Genomic DNA, 20,611 nt, shown 5'->3' on the forward strand with positions numbered 1-20,611 from the left:
TGTTAAAAAAAAAAAAGAAGAACAAAGTGATGAGTGATGTGAGGATTAAAAACAAGAGCATCCTTGAACTTTACCTTCCCTCCAACCAGTTCCCCCCCAAACCCTCTACCCACACACCCTTTGTGTTCCCAAATCCATTCTCAGTGAATGTAGAATGTAATCCCAAAGCCCTGGTACAAACCCCGGGTTATCTTCCTAGTCCCCCACCCCCACCCCCATTTCTGGGAAGGGCAGGCAGCACAGTTTGAATGCATGGGAGAGCCCAGGGTGGTGACAGACACAGAGGGAAAGGAAATGAGGAGTACAGGGTAGTGAAGTGAGGGCCCCTGTAGCCTGGGGTACCAAAATGTGGCCCTGGTGCCAGAAGAAAGCATGCCGGTGCCCCTGAGAAAGGGGACCCGGCAGCCTCAGGATCTTCTCCCAGCGAACAGTCACTGCTTGGTCGTTTGCCCTTCTGGCGAGGGTTGCAGAAACACACTCGGAGCACATCCCTCTCCAGCTCAAGCTGCCGGGCTGTGTGGCTCATCTGCCGCAGGGTGGGTTTCGGGAACTGCAGGAGCACGTCCTCCAGGTTGACTGTCCCTCAGTTCTTCATACTTGTTCACTTACTCTTTGGAGCCTGCACAAGGGCCTCTGCTCTGCCTATCTCCTGCAGATTTTCATGATTGTCAGCTTCGTCCTCCTACTTCTGCAGCACAGGACACGGATTACAAGTTCTTAAAACTGAGCTGCAGAGCCTCAAAACAACAGACGGTCATTTGGCTAAACACCTTCCCAAAGAGAGCCCTCAGGGTGAGCCCCACATCGGCCTAAATACATCCCGGAGCGATCCTCTTCTGTTTCAGGAGCTTGGCGAATCATTACAGGTCTTTCTGCAGAGCTCTGATGTCCTGGGATTCTTCAGGGTTTTACTCCAGCTTCTCCTTTTCTGGCTTCACAGCCCCAGGTGGGGCAGCGCAGGGCTGGGGGAGGCCCCCCCGCCACTGGAGTTTCTCTCCACCCCAGCTCCCCACTCGCCCTCCACCTGGGAGGTCTCTAGGCCACCTTGGGGCACGGGGGCACAAGCCCCACTCCAACCTGATGTCCATAGTAGCCATCCTACCCAGAACTCAAATGGTGGGGCGGGGCATGGAGGAATCAATCCCTCACACCTCAGAGCCTGGACCAACACCCAGGATTCCTGAATCACCAGGAGGGCCTTGGAAGCTCTGCAAGGTCCAAGGGTCAACCCGGCCAGGCTTGGCCGTCCCAGGCCCATCACCTCCACCCCCTAGCCAGGGAGGGAAGGCCAAGATGGGAGCCAGGTGTCCCACCGAGGGGAACGGGGACACCCCAAGCCAGGGGCCTGAGAAATGAGGGGTCTCCAAGGGACTCTAAGAGTTTTCTTGATGAAAAAAAGTATTTCAGTTCTAACTTAAGTGATCAAATTTAAAATAAAGCAGTTTCTCTCTCAAGATGTGTAAAGGAACTTATAATCAGACAAATTTTACATACTGAAAATTAATACCAAGAGATATAAAACTTTGGTGTGTGTGTTTTGTTCTGCATTTTGAAATAACCCAAAATTTGTAGGCACTCTAGTTTTCATTATAAGACTTAAAAGACCTTTTATTATAGAAAACTCAAACATTTCTAGAGAACAGACCATAGTAGACTCGATATATCCATCACTCAGTTTCATTGCCAATCAACTCTTGTTTCATATATATTCCTCCCTCAATTCTGCATTTTGAAACAAATCTGAGATGCCACATCTATAAATACCACAGTATGTATCTCTAAAAGACAAGGGCTTTCTAAACACATAACCACGTACCATTCTGATACCACAACTCATAAAAGTAATAATCCATTAATTAAATCAAATATCCAGGCAATGTGCAAATTTCCCTAATTTTTTTCAGTTTGTTCAAAGTCACAATCCAAGAAATGTCCACACACTACAATTTGTTGATGTATCTCTTTAGATTTTTTTTACTTTATAGATTTATTCCCCTCCCCCCACCCTCCACTGCCTGTCTCTCTCTCTCCAATGTATTTGTTAAAGAAGCCAGGTTACTTATCCTGTAGAAACTTCCCACATTCTGAATTTTACTTATTGTTCCTCTATCTTGTTATTTAACATGTCTCCTCCTCCTCCTATATATCTTATAAACTGGTAGTTAGGTCTACAGACTTCATCAAATTCAAGTTCAATTTTCAACAAAATTCTTCATGGGTGGTATTGATGGTTTTCATACATGTTAACAAATTTTTTGACACTTCTCTTATGAAAAGGTGGAGGAATCGAACTCTTCTCCATTTGAATATGTACTGACCCTCGTGACTAGCTTCTCACAAAGTGATGCTGTCACACAACTTCTGTCTGGCTCTCTGTCTGGACCTATCCTTGGAACTCAGACACCATGCTGCTCCTAAGTCAAGTAGCTACGTGGGAGGGCCTTGTGGAGGTGTTCTGGTCACAGCTGCAGAGAAGGCCTCCCCTGAGAGCCAACTTCAATAGCCAAACAGGGGAGTGAACAAGACTTCGAACAATTCCAGCCCCTAACTTTTAAGCAGGTCTGGCCAACACCATGTGGAACAGAGTCAAACGCTCCGGCTCAGCCCTGCCCACGTACTAGATTCATCAACAAAGTAAGTGCTGTTGTTTTAAGCTTCGGGGTGGTTTACGATGCAGCAATAGATCTCTCGTACTGCTTGTACTGCGTACCTCCATCAGGATGCACATATCAGCTTATTTCTTTTTATGATGCTAGCAACCATTGGTGATCATTGCCTAGACCTATTAATTCATTAGAAATTGTAAATAGTAAAACTATAATTCTATCATTTTATCCTCCTTTATTACGTAAAACCCATATATAATGAAAAATTTCCCTTCATCAATACTTACTTATCCTCAATCAAGTAAGGTCAGCAAAATTTTGAAAAATCCTGTTGACTCCCATTACATTAGTTCGTGGATACTTGTTGTGGACATCTAAGATCCATGAATGACAGAAAAGTCACTAATTCTGTCACAAAAGTAACTTACAACGACCAGACTATTCTACATGCCTTTTGGGTATCTTCTCATGTGACTGCAGTATATGGGAAGGAATCAAGTGAGGGAGGAGGAACAGCTACACACCAGCTTTCGAGCCCCAATAACCAGGAACCCAGGTGGCTGATGTAAGATAAGTAGAAAGACACTCAACAGGGCAATCAATGGTCTGTCATATTACACAGAGACAATAAAGAGAAGCCAGGCAAGTTTCTGGGCAATCTATAATGAAGAGTTCCTCAGACAACAAAAAGACAAAAAAAATATATGTATTTTCTAAGCAAAAAAAGGGTTAAGAAAAGAGTGAAATGACAAAGGGCTTTGTCACCGCATTATAGTACATAATTAGGTAATTAGAAGTATTAAAACAGACAAAGCATTGGGCCCAGATGAATTACTGAAGATGCAAGTATTCAATAAGATGCCCCAGGGGAAAAAATAAAGCCCTTGGTGAAGGTTTATAATCATGCAGTAGGACAGAGAAGCACAGAAGGACTTGAAGGAACAATAACTGGTGTTATGCCCATACTTCAAGAACAGACTTTCAAAACAAGCATTCATCCAAAATTTAAAATGAGCTGATGGAAACTCCCTCGAATACTATTAAACACCAAAATAACGATAATACCTTCTTCTGGTTTATTGTTTTATTAGAGAAAAAGTGGAAAATCAAGCAAAAACCATGAAGAGGAGCAATTTCACACAGAATGAAAGCAGGCATACTTTTTCTTCCTGTGCTCCGTGTTTTGGTTGATGATTACACCACTTTCCTTACTCAACCAAATCTGCTTTCTCGTCTTTCCAGGCACACAGCTGGATTTAATTTCCCAGCTTCTTTCTCAGTTTAGCTGTAGACATGTGACTGAGTGCTAACCAATGAAAGGAGAGTGGAAATGATGTATGACTGACCACAAAATTCAACCGTCACGTCCGCTTCAGTCAGGCCCCATGCACATTTCCTCTTCCATGTGGATAGGAGGAAAAAGGCCATCCAGGAGGCCTGGGAAGTTACCCGTGGAGTGCAATGGCTTTAAAAAGACATCTGCAAATTCTTTAGAACATCCTCCTTCGTGGATTGCTTGCTCTGGGAGAAGTCTTCTCTGGAGAAAGACACTTAAGCAGTCTCATGGAAAGATCCACATGGAGAGGAACCAATATGGATCCCTCAGCCTTAGTCAAGCCTTCAGACGGCTGCAGCTCCACTTGATATCTGGCTGCAAACTCATGAGACTCCCAACCCAGAACCTTCTGGCTAAGCTGTTCTAAATTGCTTACGTGCAGCAACTATGAAATAAATGATCATTGTTTCAAGTCACTAGGTTTTGGTTGCCATATTATGCAGCAATTGATAACTAATATAGGTTTTGATACCTGATTCTGGGATGTTATTAAAAAACTATAAAATACATAGTAGGAGTGTCTATGGGATTGGACAGAAGCTGGAAGGACTTTGGATATAGCACCAGTGAAAGACTAAAGGTTGTGAAAAAGGCTGCTAGCAAAAGAGAGCCCATGAGGAGCCTTCCAGTGAAGCTTAAATGAAAGTAAGGAAAAAATTATAGGAAAAATGGAGGAAGAAGGTTCCTTATTATGTAGCAGCAACACGGCAGCCTCTAGTTATATGGAAAATTGAAAATGTACCACATAAACTGGGTAACCTAGCTAAGGAGCTATCCAGGCAGAGTGTTGAAGGTGCTGCTTGATTTATATTTGTTGCTTGTGGTAGAATGAAAGAGGAGAGAAGCAAAAGAAAGAATTGCTAAACATAAAGGTTCTAGGACTTGCTGGGTTTGAAAATAAAACTTCTCATTCTCAGCCTCTTTATCCAGCAAATAATGCTAACATTAAGAAAGTGCTTCTGGGCAAAGATCAAATCTAAAACACAGTTTAAAAAAAAAAAAAAAAAAAAAAGGTCTAAAGATGAAACCGAGGGAGTCAGTGTAAAATCTTTTGTTAAGAACTCAGAAAGCTCTAAAGTGGTGCCTCAGAGAACCCTTCTGTGAGACAGGACACCCTGAGGCCCTATAAAGATTTAACACCAGGCCTTACAGAGCCTTCAGCAGTGAGAGGTCAGGGATGGTGCTGCACGTCCCACACCATGCATGAGTGCCTCTCACAACAAAGAATTGGCCCAGAAGGTCAGTGCTCCCAGCCTTGAGGAACTCTGCATTAGAGTATATACGCCCAGAGGGTACAAACTGCATTGATTTAATCTCCACCTCTTTCTGAGGAAGATTTATAATAACTCACTTATGTTTCCATCTCCTGTTCGCTCCACAGAGTGCTCTGCATATAAAAGGTATTCACTTAATGTTTCTTGAATTGAGAAAGTGTTAAGTCTAGGCAAACAACATTAACATAAAATATTACAGAGGTATGGAAAGACTAGGAGTCCTAGGTATTATTTCCATTTTGGCCATTAACAAATTATACTTTCCTAAGTCCTATTTTTTCTTAGTTTCAACTTTCCAGATTTGCAAAATAAAAAGACTTAATTAGGGGACTACCGATAACACAAATGCCTATTATGAGAGCCAGATACAAAGCATAAGAACGAAGCACTCAAGAAACATACAAAATATAAGATACAAAGCATAAGAACTAAGCACTCAAGAAAATCTAGTACAGATAATAGACATCTGACAGATATTTTTAAAGAAAGATAATTACAATGAAATGTACATGACCGGTAAAAGAACAAAACAGGCATTATTTTCTTTATCAGGGCCTTCAACTCCTAGGACAGCAGCTAGGACACAGTAATTTCCCAAGTAGTATTTGTTGAATGAGTTACTGAACCCACAAACCTATAAACAAGCCAATGAAAGATAAAAAATGAAATCTATGGACTCAGGGACTGGAGGTGGGAAGGTGAAGCCTAAGAAAGGCCGGGCCAGAGTTGTGTCATTGTTTCTGCAATTAATAAAGACAAGAGCAACGTACAGTTTTCACAGGCCATAAACTGAAGGTGAACACTGATTTTAAAAAGGAAAGGGCGGGGGGGAAAGGTAGAAATCTGTTGTGATGACAACAGGCAGAATCCAGCCCAAGAGGATAGCCGAAAATCTCTGAGAGTCTTAGATGGAAGGTGGGGATTTGAAATCACCACACAAGTGAGATGATGAAGCAGAAGGGTTAGAGGACAGGAAATATGAAAGAACGCATAGTGGGGAAAAGGCGAGTAGGGCTGGAGTTTCAGGAGATGGTAGGTGTCACCGTCTAAATAGACATTTTCATCACAGTTTCTGTCTAGTTCTCCAGTGCTCTGAGTTACATAGCAAGCCCTCTACCTCACTGCCTCCCTGCCTCCAAAAAACAAAAATAAAGAACTTTCTACTTATACCATAAAGGTGAAAAATTAGGAAAAAAATATACAGGTGGATCGATGTGTGCACTTTACATGTAAGAGTCTGTCACAACTGAAAATACAGACTTGATTTTGCAGCTTTTCAATAATTAAAACATTTTAAAGCAATTCAAAGCATCTACCCCTAAAGTACCAATGGAGCTTCAATTCTGAACCCGCATTTAAGTTCTGAAAAGATTACGTTACGCTTACTAAACAGGTTGTGCCTAGTAGGAATATTTTAGGATGAACTATTTCTTGACCACCCACCAGACTTGACTTCTGAACCCTCTGACGATTAGTATGTGAACCCACAACCACAGACAGTGCTGAAAAAACTGGCTCAATGTAAGACAAGGAGGACCTCAAAAGCAAAACCGTTTGTGGTCAAGAGCCCGTGGTGCTAGATCTGTAACTGCTGCTGCATGTAGCACTGCTCCCGGAGTCCAAAGGTTAGGGGCATCAGGATGCTGACCAAAGCACGATGATGGTGCGACCTGCAGCAAATACATCTAACGTTTTTACTCAAGTACTAAAGAATTGTTTTCAAATTAAAAAAAAAAAAATCCCATAAATTAGAATAAATGTGTGGTAAGAATCTGCACGCCTAAATGAAACAGAAATGGGAAAGATACATGTTAAAAACAGGAGCGGTAAAGGAAAACACAGACTTCTAAATATGTATATGCAACTATAATAACAATAAAATATTTTGTTTTTACCTTAAATGTTGTCAAATGAGGCAGGACTACAGGCCATTTGACAAGGAGAATGGTTTCTCGTATTCCTGAAAATCTGTTTTTCCCCTCTTTAATATTTAAGAAACACACACACAGGTTGCCGACAACTCTTAGAGAGCGGCTTGTGTTGTAGTTTCCACTTCCCCGGCTGTGAACAAGTGCATATGTGAGGGCTGGTCGTGCATGCACAAGCATGTACTTTGCCTGCATTAAATAAAATCACAACACAACACCAACTACATCCACTCATTCATGTGTGCCTGCAGTCCACCTCGAGGAGACTGAAAATATAAATACAAGCTGCTATTTTGGTGTGATCACACGAATATGGCAGCTTGTGTGTTTTTTTTTTTTTTTTTCTCTTTAACATTTTAACACTGGGCAGATTGTCTGCATTAACACAAACCAAAATCAATTCTGCTCTGAAACTGCTTGTAAGATCTTCATTCCCCTAAGGAATTTTTTTTTTTTTATTTAAGTAAAAAATGGGCTTAGAGGAAACTGTATAAAAGAGACCAGCATTTAGGAATCTTAACTTTGTAACGTGCAGTGATCAATGTCAGACCAGAGGACTGGCAGTTATTTTTCTCAAAATGGGAACTTTGGAGAAGATGGTCTTTAAGAAAAAATTTAAAAACCAACAAATTCACTTTGTAAAATCACTTCTGTGTGTCGTTAATATAGGAACAATTTTCGAGTAGTCTAATTTCAAGCTGCCCACTACAATGTAAGGTGATAAGTAAATTCAACCAAAAATTCAGATGAGACTTGTGTATGGCAAAAATTCATGGAGGTACTCCTAATGGCAGAGGAAGGAAATAAAAGTATTTAACAGAGACCATGTCTAAAAATTCACCATGAATAAAAAATAAAATGCAGACATTCCTATCATACACAAATATGTAGCAATGAATTAGCTATGCAACACCGTCCAGTAAAACTTTTTATGGCAGAAATGTTCTACATCTGTGTTGTCACATCCAACAGCCATCAGTACTTGAAATACGACTATTGTGTATGAAGATTTAAGTTTTAATTTCACTTAATTTAAATTTATATAGCTGCATGTGCCTGGTGGCTACCAAAGTGGACACCACATGTCTACAGTTTTAAAAAGGGAATTTTAGCAATTATGGATGAATCCGCAAAATATTAAATTACAACATAAAAAATACTGAGAGGATAAAGTCTACTTATATACATTTGCGTCTAAAGCTTGATCCATACATAAACTATAACCAAAAGGAAGCACTAAAATGTGAAAGTCGAATTCTTTTTTAAATTAGAAAAAAAAATTTTTCTAAATTTTTCTTTAATGTTTATTTTTGAGAGTGAGAGACAGACACAAGTCGGGGAGGGGAAGAGAGAGAGAGGGAGATACAGAATCTGAAACAGGCTCCAGGCTAGGAGCTGACAGCACAGAGCCCAATGCAGGGCTCAAACTCAGGAATGGAGAGATCCTGACCTGAGCCAAAGTCAGATGCTTAACTGACTGAGCCACCCAGGCGCCCCAAGAAAGTTGAATTCTTGAAGATCTAACCATATCGTGGAGAATGTAATGAAGTGCTGAGTCTAACTGCCTGAGGTGCTATTGCAGTAACCCTACAGTAACCGGCAACATAAAAGACCAAAACTTGAAGATGCTCACTACTATATCCAACAGGCAATCAGATAAACTTTAAATACACTCAAAATTATAGCGGTGATAGTTAAAGAATTTTAATCTTTTAATTCAAGAGAAAGGAAGAAAGCAGCCGAAGAAGAAATGATACTATTTGGCAATAGCTTATAAATATGTTAACTTGAAAACGATATTATATACACTACAAATACACTTTCAGCATAGACCTTGATAGACCAAATAACAGACTTCTTTGGCATGTAATGCAGAAGGGATATTTTATTCTGAATTCAATATTTCCCATCATTTTAAATAATACTGTATTTCATTCAATGTTACAGCCTTTGAAGTATGGCAAAATTGGTTCAGAATGGACGATTCAAGCTCTGAATTAGAAACGCTGTAAATTGGAAGCTTCTTGATTTACCTTTTGATTATCAGTTTTTTCAGTAATAAAAATGAGAACAGTAACAACCTCATTAGGTTGAGATAAGGAACAATTAATTGAAATGAATACAAAACGCTTTGAGGCAAAAAAGGGTTAGTAGAATAAAGGAATATTAAAACTAGTTGAAGAGGAGATAATATTTTAATACAGTGACATATTCAGATCAAACAAATTCAATAATGATGGCAACAACACAGCTTACGAGATGAAATTATCTTGTTTAAACTTGGACTAGAAGGCTAATAACAATATTTTTTTTAAAGCATACTTATGTCTCTGAAGACTAAGAATGTTAAAGATTGTTACTACTAAAATTGAGCAATACTGATCATCAGTGATAAGATTCACAATCAATGAGCCTTTAGTAAGCATCAGCTTGACTCTGCAGGTGGCACAAAAACAAGATTAGGTCCATGCCCTCTAAGGGGCTACCGGTAGGTTTGAAAGAGGAGACCTGGGCTAACGCCAGAGCTCTCATACATACTGTTTCGATTACAGCACCAGTTATATTGCACTGTAACTTTTGTGTGGCTGCTTTCTCTATTAGACTTTGAGATTCTTAAGGGTCCATGCCATATTTATCTTGGCATCTCCAGTGCCTGGCACCCTGAGGAGGTTAATATAAAAGTACTGAATACACTGGCAGATTGAATACACTGGCAGGTCTAAGTAAATATAGGACTCAACAAAATTAAGTCATGTCATCAAAATGTTATTAAGAAGTTCTACTACAACACAGAATAGACACAAATTATTTCTAATTGTAAAGACTGGAAAATACTTCATGAACAGGGTGATGATGAACCCAGGCCTTTAAAAATGAAGTTTCAGGAATCCAAAAGGGAGCAATGAGAAGGAGCAGCATTCCAGCAGAGGAGAACCAAGTAATGCGAAGCATGGAAAATGGAAAGCACAAAACCCATTCAGGAAATAATGCAATAATGCTAGAGCACTGGTCTAAAACAGAACTGTAGAAGGACTTCAGGTTTCTGGTTCTGCATCTAAGGAACCTGAACATCACTACTCCATCCTAAGAACAAGTAAAAAGCCGAGCAGACTGAAAAACCAACAACTCTTCTTGGATCTGTAAGAGAGGGGAGGACACAGGGCAAACAGACAGGGAAACATGGGCAGTCACAAGTTAATCAGAGCACAACTCATAAGCAAAACCCTTGGCAGGAACCAGTGCAGGATAGGAAAACCTGAACTACACTTAACCAACTGCTGGGGTGGACAACTCTGAGTTAAATACTCCAAGGGACCTGACAATAGGAAGCCCCCCACCCGCCCAAACACCTCCAAGAGCTTGACCAGGCTTCCACAGTAAACAAAAAGATCCCCTCGGCTTCCCACAGGAAGAGGGGGATAGGGAGAAGGAGCCATTCTGAACATAGCACTCTGTTCTAAACAAAATCAGCCTTCAGGGAAAACCAGTTACCCAGAGCCTAATCTGCTGGGGTATTATTAGACCCTAACTGACCTAGGGGAAGGGAAATACCCAACTCCAGTCCACTTTAACTATCCTGTCTCATCTAAGGAGGTGGAGAGAATTAGAAACAGATGCAGAACAACAAAAGAAGAAACATTTGAAGCAATAATGACAGAGGAATTCCCCAAATGAATGTCAGACACAAAACCACAGATCCAGGAAGGTCAGAGGACACTAGGCAGGGTAAATGCCAAAGAGCTGTGCCTAGGCATATCATCTTCCAACTACAGAAAATCAAAAAATATAAAGGAAGAACATAAGAAGGAATAAGTAAAAACTTTTAGTTTTCTTATTCTCAATTGATATAACAGATACCAGTTGTTTAACATAATAATACCAACAATGTATTCAACCACGTATGCTTATATGTGTGTACATATACAAACATAGGTATGAATATGCTTATATATAAATGAAATGAATAACAGCGATGTTACAAAGGATAGGAGGAAGGAATTAAGATTACTCTGTTAAAGTACTCACACTGTTGGTGAAGTGGTATAGTGTTATTTGAAGGTGGATTTGGATCACCTCAAATGCAAATTGCAAAATTTAAGGCAACCACTAAAAAAAGTAAAAGAAGTACAACTGGTATGCTAAGAAAGGAAAGAAAATGAAATAATATAAAATGCTCAATTAAAACTTCGAAAGGTAGAAAAAGGGTGGAAGACAATAACAGGACAAGAACAAGGTAACAAAGAACAAGGTACAAAGAACAAAGACAAAGAACAAGGTAACAAATAGAAAAGAATAACAAATATGATAGATAATAATCCAAGTGTATCAATAATCACTTTAGATGTCAATGGTCTAAATGCGCCAACTAAAAGAGATTGTCAAAGTTGATCAAAAACAGGACCCGACTATATATGCTGCCCAGACGGAACCCACTTTTAAGTATAAACACACATTCAGGGGTGCCTAGGTGGCTCAGTCGGTTAAGCAACTCTTGAATTCGGCTCAAGGCATGATCTCACGGTTCATGGAATAGAGCCCCACATCAGGGCCCTGGGCTGACAGTGCAGAGCCTGCTTGGGATTCTCTCTCTCTCTCTCTCTCTCTCTCTCTCTCTCTCTGCCCCTCCCCTATGTGTGCACATGCACGCTCTTGCTCTCTCTCAAAATAAATAAACTTTAAATATAAAGACACATTTAGATTGAAAGTAAATAAATGAAGAAAAATATATCATGCCAACACTAATTGGAAGAATTTTTTTAAAGGGGCATTAGCTAACAATAAAGGGGTCAGTTCTCCAAGAAGACATATCAATCCTTAACATGTATGCACTAAACAAGAGAGCATCAAACTGTGTGAAGCAAAAACTAGTAAAACTGCAATGAGAAATTTAAAAATCCACTATCATGGTTAGCAAGTTCAACACCTTCCGTCAGAAATGGACAGATCTGGCAGGCAGAAAGTCAGAAGGATATAGGTGAGCTCAACATCATAAATCTACTGAATATACTAATATCTATGTACTTCTTCCACCACCAACAGCAGAATACACAATCTTCTCAAACTCACAGGGAACATTCACCAAGAGAGACCACATTCTGGACCACAAAACACACCTTAAGCAATTTGGCAGAGGGAAAATCATGCAAAGTCTGCTCTCAGACCGCAATAGAGTTAAACTAGACATCAGTAACAGAGAGCTGGAAAACTCTAAAAGAGAACCGTCTGTGTGTTAGGGGGTCTGGGGAAGTCCATTCTTGTGCAGACCACAAAGAGTCATAGAAGGCTTTAGATTAGGCAAGTAGCATGACTCAAAGTGTGCTTTGAGAAAATAAGGCTGGAACACATGGATTCGACTAGAGGAGAAAGAGAATGAATCTGAAGAGAAAACTAAACAAGTGAGAGACTCTAGGAAAGAGGTAAAAAAGGACCTCACACAGGGCAGTAAAAATGGAAGGGAATTGACTGAACATGAGAAATCTACATATAATGACATCCTAACCCATATTTACAAATATAAACTGCATATCCTCAATCTATCTACTCCTAACCATCTTTATTATTACACCTTTAGTCTAAGTCACTAACAGAACTTAACTGGGGGTACCACAAGACTCCTAGCTATTTTCCCAGCTTCCTTGTGGATCTCTATTCACCCCAGTGTACAGCGGCACAATGATCTTTTTAGATATCACACCTCTGCTCAGTATCCTCCAATGGCTTCTCATTGCAACTGCAATGAAATCCAAACTCCTTACTGTGGCCTGCAGGACTGCTTGACCGGCATCTGCTTTCTCACAGATTTCCCCTCTTACATCGCTTGCTTCCGGCCGTACCTGCCCCCCTTCAGTTTCTCAAAATATTTTCACGAAGGGACTTTGCACTAACTGTTCCCTCTGCCTGGAATATTCTTTCCCTAGATCTTCACAGGGCTGGCTTTTAAAAATGTTTCACATCTCAGCTCAAATGTCATCTTCTCAAAGATGCCTTTTCTAGTCACTGTTCCTAAAACAGCCATCCCTCTAACTATCCTATCACCCTGCTTTATTTCTTCACAGCAATTACCACCCTCCACAATCATCTTCTTTATCTATACATGCTGATTGTCTCACCCCACCCCCATCCCTCCAACACTAAAATATATATCCCATGAAAGCAGGACCTTGTCTGTCTTATCTGCCACTCTGTTCCCACAATGCAAAGGATAAGCCTGGAACATAGCAGACATTCAGTAAACATACATTCCAAGAGACAGAATTCTTATCGCAGATGCTAGTGAATGAGTAACACTACATAACATTCACTGAGCTGTATTTCTTCCTTTCTTCCCCTATGGCATAATGAGGTGCTTTACACACTGGATTGAAAACCTTGGATTTTAGATCATGTGGTGCCTTATAAAAAGAGTGTATTACCTAAAGTAGTATAATTATTCAAGCTATTTGGCTTTTATCATTAGGCAATTTGGTGGCTTAAAGTGAGATTGACAGTCTTACCTTACAAGCTAAGTCATTTGCCATAGAATTCATACAGAGATGGCAAGGAGACTTACTTACTCTAAATGTGGAGGAGAACCATGGGAAAGGCTTCTGGGGAAGATGTGCAACCCCCTCCATTCTATGCTGTGAACTATATAAGGTCTCCTGACTGCCGTCCCTGAATCTCAGGATTGCAAACTGAATTAAAATGTACCAGTGGAGACCAATTATAAGAAAAAAAGTCAGCCATATATGTGTTATACACACACACACGCCCAGTTTTATATGAAAAATACACAGAAGATATAAAACCAAATAGTTCTTGGGGCGCCTGGGTGGCTCAGTCGGTTAAGCATCGACTTCGGCTGAGGTCATGATCTCACGGTTCATGAGTTCGAGCCCCGCGTCGGGCCCTGTGCTGTCAGCTTGGAGCCTGGAGCCTGCTTCAGATTCTGTGTCTCCCTCTCTCTCTGCCCTTCCCCTGCTCACACACCCTCTCTCTCTCTCTCTCTCTCTCTCAGAAATAAATAAAAAAAACATTAATTTAAAAAAAATTAAAAAAAAAATAGTTCCAAGAACACAGTTTTCAAGAAGTAACGCTTCCTCACACAGCAAAGCAGAAATGTTTGTGCTAAGTAACCAAAATGATCAACAGGCTCTCAGTGCCACTTCCTATGTGGTTTGGCTGTCTGAGCTTTATTTTGCCCTTCTCTTTGTTTGTTTTGTCTTTTAGCCAATGTGGCCGACAGGGCCTCTGAGTGTGTGCTTCTGCTCAGTGCCATGGTGCCTCTTTTCATTTGGTAACAGTAGAAAGATTGGTCATAATCCTTCTTATTAGCCACTTTAAGCTGAAGATGTCAACGTTTCTAAGATAACTGCCTACCAATGTTTTAAAAAAGGGATACCTTTACTGTGTGGTCAGCAATATATACCATGCATTTTGTTTTTAAGAGGTCTGCTTTATTGCCACTGATTATACAGTTATTTAAACTATTGGTGAGGAAATTCATTCTTTTGTTTTTTCTAACAAATATTTGAATGTCTTCTGAGCACCAGTATAATGGCATTCTACTTTCTGAAACTACATACTAGAGGTCAAGCATTGCCACCCAGCTCCTCTGAGAGTAGTTTCCCTATTATCGGTTACTCCTTGGTTAACTAGATAACTCAGCTCATCAAAATGATCCCATACCTCTCACTCCCCAACCTGCCACCATTGCCAGTTACATACAGTTCTGTCATACTCTGAACGTTTGTTCATTCATTCTTTCTTCCTTCCTTTCTTGCTTCCTTCTTTTCTTCCTTTCTTCTTTCCTTCCTTCCTAACTTCCTTTCTTTCTTTCAAGTAAGCTCTAGGCCCAACGTGGGGCTTGAACCCACAACCCTAAGATCAAGAGTTGCATGCTCTATTGACTGAGCCAGCCAGGCACCCCTCCACTGATTTTCACTTTAAAATAGAAAATTTGATTTGTCCAATATGTAGTATAATCTTAATAGCAGTCTATGTCATCTGATTATTCTGTGTTTGGGACCTAGAAAGAGATGAATGTCAGAGAACCAGAGGCCTTGACCTTGTTGTGTAATAGGTCTAGCAGGAACTGAACTAGCAGTGGGGTAGATGTGCGAAGCTGCAGAACGACCGGGAAGAAGGCACTAGGGATATCCATGACTCTGCAAATACGTGGCGTGTCCTAGATCCCGCTGGTTAAATCAAATTTACTAACATTTATGTAATTGTTTACAGTTTAAAGTGTAAATGCATCAAAATACTACGCTTATTAATCTACAACAGTCCTTTGAGGCGGTTAAATATTATTCCCATTTTACAGAAAAGGACACTGAGGAGGAAAGACGTTAGTTGAAAGTAATCTGCCTAAGATTATACCGTGTGTTGCTAGAACTTATCTTAGGACCTTTCGACACAAATTCCGTGTACTTCCCACTACATGATCCAGAAAAATGAAGTCTAATATATAAAAGTTACAGATATTAACTATGTGCTACGTAAACAACTCTTTCACGCGGGAAATACTAAGTAGACTGGGAGAAGAGTTTGTTTGCAAACCTGAATGACTTTGAGAGAGAAATAAGGAGGGTAAAAATAATAGTTGTCATTTAAAAAGTAATTTGGTTAGAAAGGGATTCAAAGGTGTAAAGCAAGAGACAAATTTGTCTAAGAATACTTGTACTATGACAACATAATATAACCTTAATCAGAGCGCATGACTTCAAAATTGTTGAAAAGTGAAAAGTGGATTAAATATTATTTTAAGATATCAATATTTTAATTTATTTTTAAAAAGAGGAAACTGTATTTTAAGAATAGAAAATAATCGTTACTACCAAAAATGGCCAAAAAAACTTTGTTTTTAACACAAGGAAAATACTGCATTTAATTAGAGCTTCTCTATGGATTTTGTATTTTGCCCAAGTTACAAAGAGATAACATCAATTTGTATCACTGAAAGTTCTACATACGTTCTTTTGACATCTTGTTCAATCATCGATCGAAGTTCTTTATCTTGAAAGAATTTGTTCCAAAGACTCTGAAATAAGGAAAACAACCTATTTAAAATAATCCCACACCTTTGCTTGACTTTTATGATATCATTTAATAATTTAAATGATCAAATTTATCCTTCTCTGAGTTATCATTTCACATTGCAAAGGAAACCTGAAATTGGAATAAAAATATTAAAAACTAATCTCAGAAACACATTCTTATACTAACATCAATTTTTCCAGTGATATATATATATATACAGTATAGTATGTATATTTAAAATTTTTGTATCATCTATATAAAATGAATGATAGCTTTACTGCCATACATCCACTACTTCCCTTACAAAAACAAAGAGGTCTGCTTGGGTTACAGCAGGGCCATGGACCAAATGGTCTCAACTTGAACCTCACTTGAACTCCCAATGCACTAAGAAAGACACAGGAGTTTTTCTACAAAGCTTGGTTTTATGACCAAATAGATGTTTAGATACTTTTTAAAATGTGAATTTAAGTAAAGTTTTAAAACTTACTTAATATTTTATGTAGCTCTCCTATAGACTATGTTGTAACAACTATATGTATCAGGGAAAAAAAGAAACACTAATATTAGGATATTAGCTGGAAAATATTTTCTGTTAGCAGGGAAATAGGAATTAAGAGCAGTAACCAAAGAAGATACACAATACCTCTAAAGCAGTAATTATTCTTAGTCTTCACTGGAATATGAGTGGAGACAGGCTGATCTTTTTCATTATCTTTAAAAACTTTTTTTTTTAAATTTTTAATGTTTATTTATTTTTGAGAGAGACAGAGCATAAGCCGGGGAGGGGCAGAGAGAGAAAGAGACACAGAATCTGAAGCAGGCTCCAGGCTCTGAGCTGTCAGCACATGGCCCAACGTGGGGCTCAAACTCACGGGCAGCGAGATCATAATCCGAGCCGAAGTCGGATACTTAGCTGACTAAGCCACCCAGGCACCCCTCTTTAAAAACTTCTGAATAGTTACTTTTCTTCTTGGATTAGTCCACCAAGTGAGCCCTATCTATCACCAAGTGAGTCCATCAAGTTATCATAAAGAGAGGCTTTCCTAGCCTCCCCACTGCCCACTACAAGCTTGACAAAACAGTTCTATCCTCCTCTTTATGCTCTTTGGTTTTACTCTGAGTTCTTGTGGTCCCCTGAGACTTCTCCTCCATAGTGCCATTCCACAGTAATACATCATAAACTTCCTATAACACAGGATGAATACAGTATGGAATAATTTCCATCAGGTTTTAGGTCATATAGTATACAGAGTAAAAAAACAAAAAATTAGTGGGCACGAAATAACATTGCTTTCATGGTGATTGATAACCAGTTTCATAAGCATATTCTTATGGGCAAAAGAAGTTGAGATATGAATAAAGATGAACTTTACCCCTTCGTCCTGTGAAAGAGGATTATTGATCATCAAGTCTTGCTGGCCAACAACCTTTCTCGGGTTTGTGATGTGCTGGCAAAGAAAAAAAGAAAACACACACAAAGATCAAAGTTGGACTGATGTGGACTTGAAAGCATACATAAGAAAACAATTATATTAATTAAAGTACAACTTACTATTTCTTTAACGTTGCTATACCATGCTCTTAATTCTTTAATTCTACTTATCCACTGACTTTTATCTTGAGGAAGAACACAAAGAAATAGCTGTCGAGAAAAAAAAAAAAAGGAAACTTTTGTAAAAATCATAACAAGTAACATGTAAAACTATGCCACACAGAGTCACCTGAAAACTGAAAGAGATATTCATATTCATTGTATTTCATATTCATATCATTCCAATTCCGAATAAAGTATATTTGGGAATGTTTAAGAAATATATATATTTGGGTAATTTAAAAAGTGAACAAAGGCCAAAAAAACAAGATCGCAAAAGCTACACCACAAAATTCAATCAACCTCCCCACCAAATTTATATTAAAAATGAACAAGAAGAATTCATTGAGGTTCAAGTATAATTCCCATTTTAAATTCTTATGTTAATGGGCTATTGACAGACACAAAGTCCCATCATTAATCTCAAGGTTTAAGATTTGTCTTAAAACAGGCAGGTAAAGGACAGAGAAGAAACACCTGAGGGCACAGCTTGAGAAATGAAGTGATTCCTTTTACAGCAGAAATGGAATCTGCAACTGGCAATCAGCATATGAAAATAACAAGCATTCTTAAAAAGACAAATTTGATTTAATTTAGTTTAATACAACATTAAAATAAATCTAGATTTGAGTTTATTTTTAGCAAACGAATGATACTGAAAGTTAAACAACAAGGAATGGGGGGTGGGGCACAAATATTTGTATACAAATATTCTAGCAGCGGGTCTCCTGCCTTTACTGCCTGCATCTAACAGAAGAAAAATGTATTTTAATTATTAAATCTAAATTATTAAATCTAAAACTGTCTAATACATCATGTGTTTCTTACTGTCTTTACTTGCACAGACTCTGTATGCTTAATTTATGCAGATAAAACCTAAAAAACTTTCAGTAGAAGTCATTTCAGAAATAAGTCTAAACCTGCATTAATTCATTTTGAGAGAACAAAAAGGGACAATATTTCCAAGTAATTAAAAAGAGAACTACAGATGATTACTAGTTTTGGTGATCAGTGGCCCTTTCTCTTAAAAGACTGACCTAATTTTCTTCTACTTCTCTTTCCTGCTGCCCTTTGCTTTGTGTTTCTAGGAAAGAAACGAAAGGAAAGAAAGAAAGAGAGAAAGAGGAAAAATCTTTTCCATCTGCTGCTCCTGAAGTGAAAAGGGAAGGTGCCTCAATGAAGGCAGGCACTGGATACAACAGGAACCTGAAAGTGAAACCGCCTCTACTCCTGCCCACCTTCAAGGATGTCTGCCAAACCCTCTGGGGAACGTAAAGGTGTTGCTTTGAATTCCACACCATCAAATGAGATGAAAGAATAGTTATTTCAAATGACTCCTTTACCGTACCAGTTATTCGAGACTAAGGTGGTTCAACCTTATTAGTAAATGTCCTATGAAAGATAAACATGGATGGCCAAAAAATCGAGAGTGAAGTCTCCTGGAAAATTCAGTGATCCCCTGCATGGGTAATCTCCCAGGGCATCAGGTAATGTGTTGATATACTGCAACCACAAACTGTAAATAAATATTTTCTTCTTACCTTCCAGCAAATGCTGCGGAACCTGCTGCTTCTCAGCTGCCCATTAATCCCCTTCTGCCTTATTGTTGCCAAGTAATTGTTGTTTACAAATAGTTCTTCCCATTCTTTCCTATATGCAAGAAACCAAAAGCATGGGGATCCCTTTGTTAAAATTCTCTGCTTGGAGAGGAGTGCTACAGGAAATTAATTTTAAATAAGTCTAAGAAATGCAACTTTTAAAACGTATATATTTAGTTGTGTACTGTTTCTGAATGCATGGCTGTCTTTTTGGACACAGTTCTTCTGTAGATTTAATGAATATGTAGATCGCTATAATTATGCCAGCTACTGAAATTCATAATGTCTATGGAGGCTATTCCATTTCGTCTAAAATGTTGGTAGTGCAGTTCAGTGAAACAAGAAAAAAATGAATATTAATATAAATATATGACGGCTTTAGCCACTGACAAAGATATACCTGCTCCAAAAATACACAACAGAAAGGGTAGTGTTGATTATATTGGCTTCTCACATGAAATATCTGTTTAAATGAACCCATTTCTCTTTAGTGTCAGGCTGGGGAGTTAAATATAATAGAAGACTACTTTCTTTAACTTTTAGTGCTATTTACTATTGAAATCTCTGCAACTTCTTTCTACATGATCAGTTTTAAAATTTTAACAGGTGCAGGCAAATTTGAAAAAAACATCAAAAAATTAAAAAGCCTCACTGTAAAAACTGTTAAAGGCAAGCTTGAGTACCTTGCAGTACCTATGGCTGAGTAGATAAACAACTGAAATATGCCTCCCAGGCACGCAGACACCAGGGGCCTAACACCTGTGCCTCATTAATATACAAGTAAATCTGCTCTACTGGGAAACAATTGGAAATTAATTGTCCCAAACCATTTACTGAGTTTGAATAAAGAAAGTAGACCTACATTCCTTGCATCTTGTACCAAGCTAAACATCAAGAACCATTCGTCAACAGTTGAGGCTACTGAGCACAGCTTTATGAAATTTCTGAGTTCATAATGCCACAATATACTTACAATTTAAATTTTATTATCAAAGCTGAAACCCTGGCAAGCTCTTCAGTGCGACTTCCTCAAAAGAAAGCCTTTACAAGCCTCCATCAGCCTCCTATACGTGCAACTGTCACTGGCCAGACCCTACTCGTTTTGAGAAAGGACAGCCTTGACAACCATGCTCTTTGGGCCAGTAATGCAACCTACTGCACACCTACAGTTAAAAAAAACAAACCTGACTGTGCAGTATCTTCTGCAGAGTTTTCCAGAAGAGTGACCAAGGCAAGGACACCTTCCTAACTGCC

General features: G+C 39.0%; 1 protein-coding gene and 1 pseudogene across 10 annotated transcripts in view; both read right to left on the reverse strand.

Annotated features, from left to right (window-relative positions):
- The window catches only part of TBC1D5 (TBC1 domain family member 5), a 536,588-nt gene that overhangs the window by 228,035 nt on the left and 287,942 nt on the right, over nucleotides 1-20,611 (reverse strand). For all 10 annotated transcript variants that reach the window (XM_042999057.1, XM_042999056.1, XM_015539905.2 and 7 more), the window contains 4 exons: nucleotides 19,301-19,409; nucleotides 17,721-17,810; nucleotides 17,542-17,616; nucleotides 16,099-16,166 (listed from right to left, as the gene is read on the reverse strand). In XM_042999057.1, the coding sequence (XP_042854991.1) occupies nucleotides 16,099-16,166; nucleotides 17,542-17,616; nucleotides 17,721-17,810; nucleotides 19,301-19,409 (342 nt within the window). The remainder of the gene's footprint in view (nucleotides 1-16,098; nucleotides 16,167-17,541; nucleotides 17,617-17,720; nucleotides 17,811-19,300; nucleotides 19,410-20,611) is intronic.
- On the reverse strand, nucleotides 141-10,581 carry LOC102949023 (annotated as a pseudogene).

The sequence above is a fragment of the Panthera tigris genome, chromosome C2, assembly GCF_018350195.1.
Source record: "Panthera tigris isolate Pti1 chromosome C2, P.tigris_Pti1_mat1.1, whole genome shotgun sequence".
Lineage (NCBI taxonomy): Eukaryota > Metazoa > Chordata > Mammalia > Carnivora > Felidae > Panthera > Panthera tigris.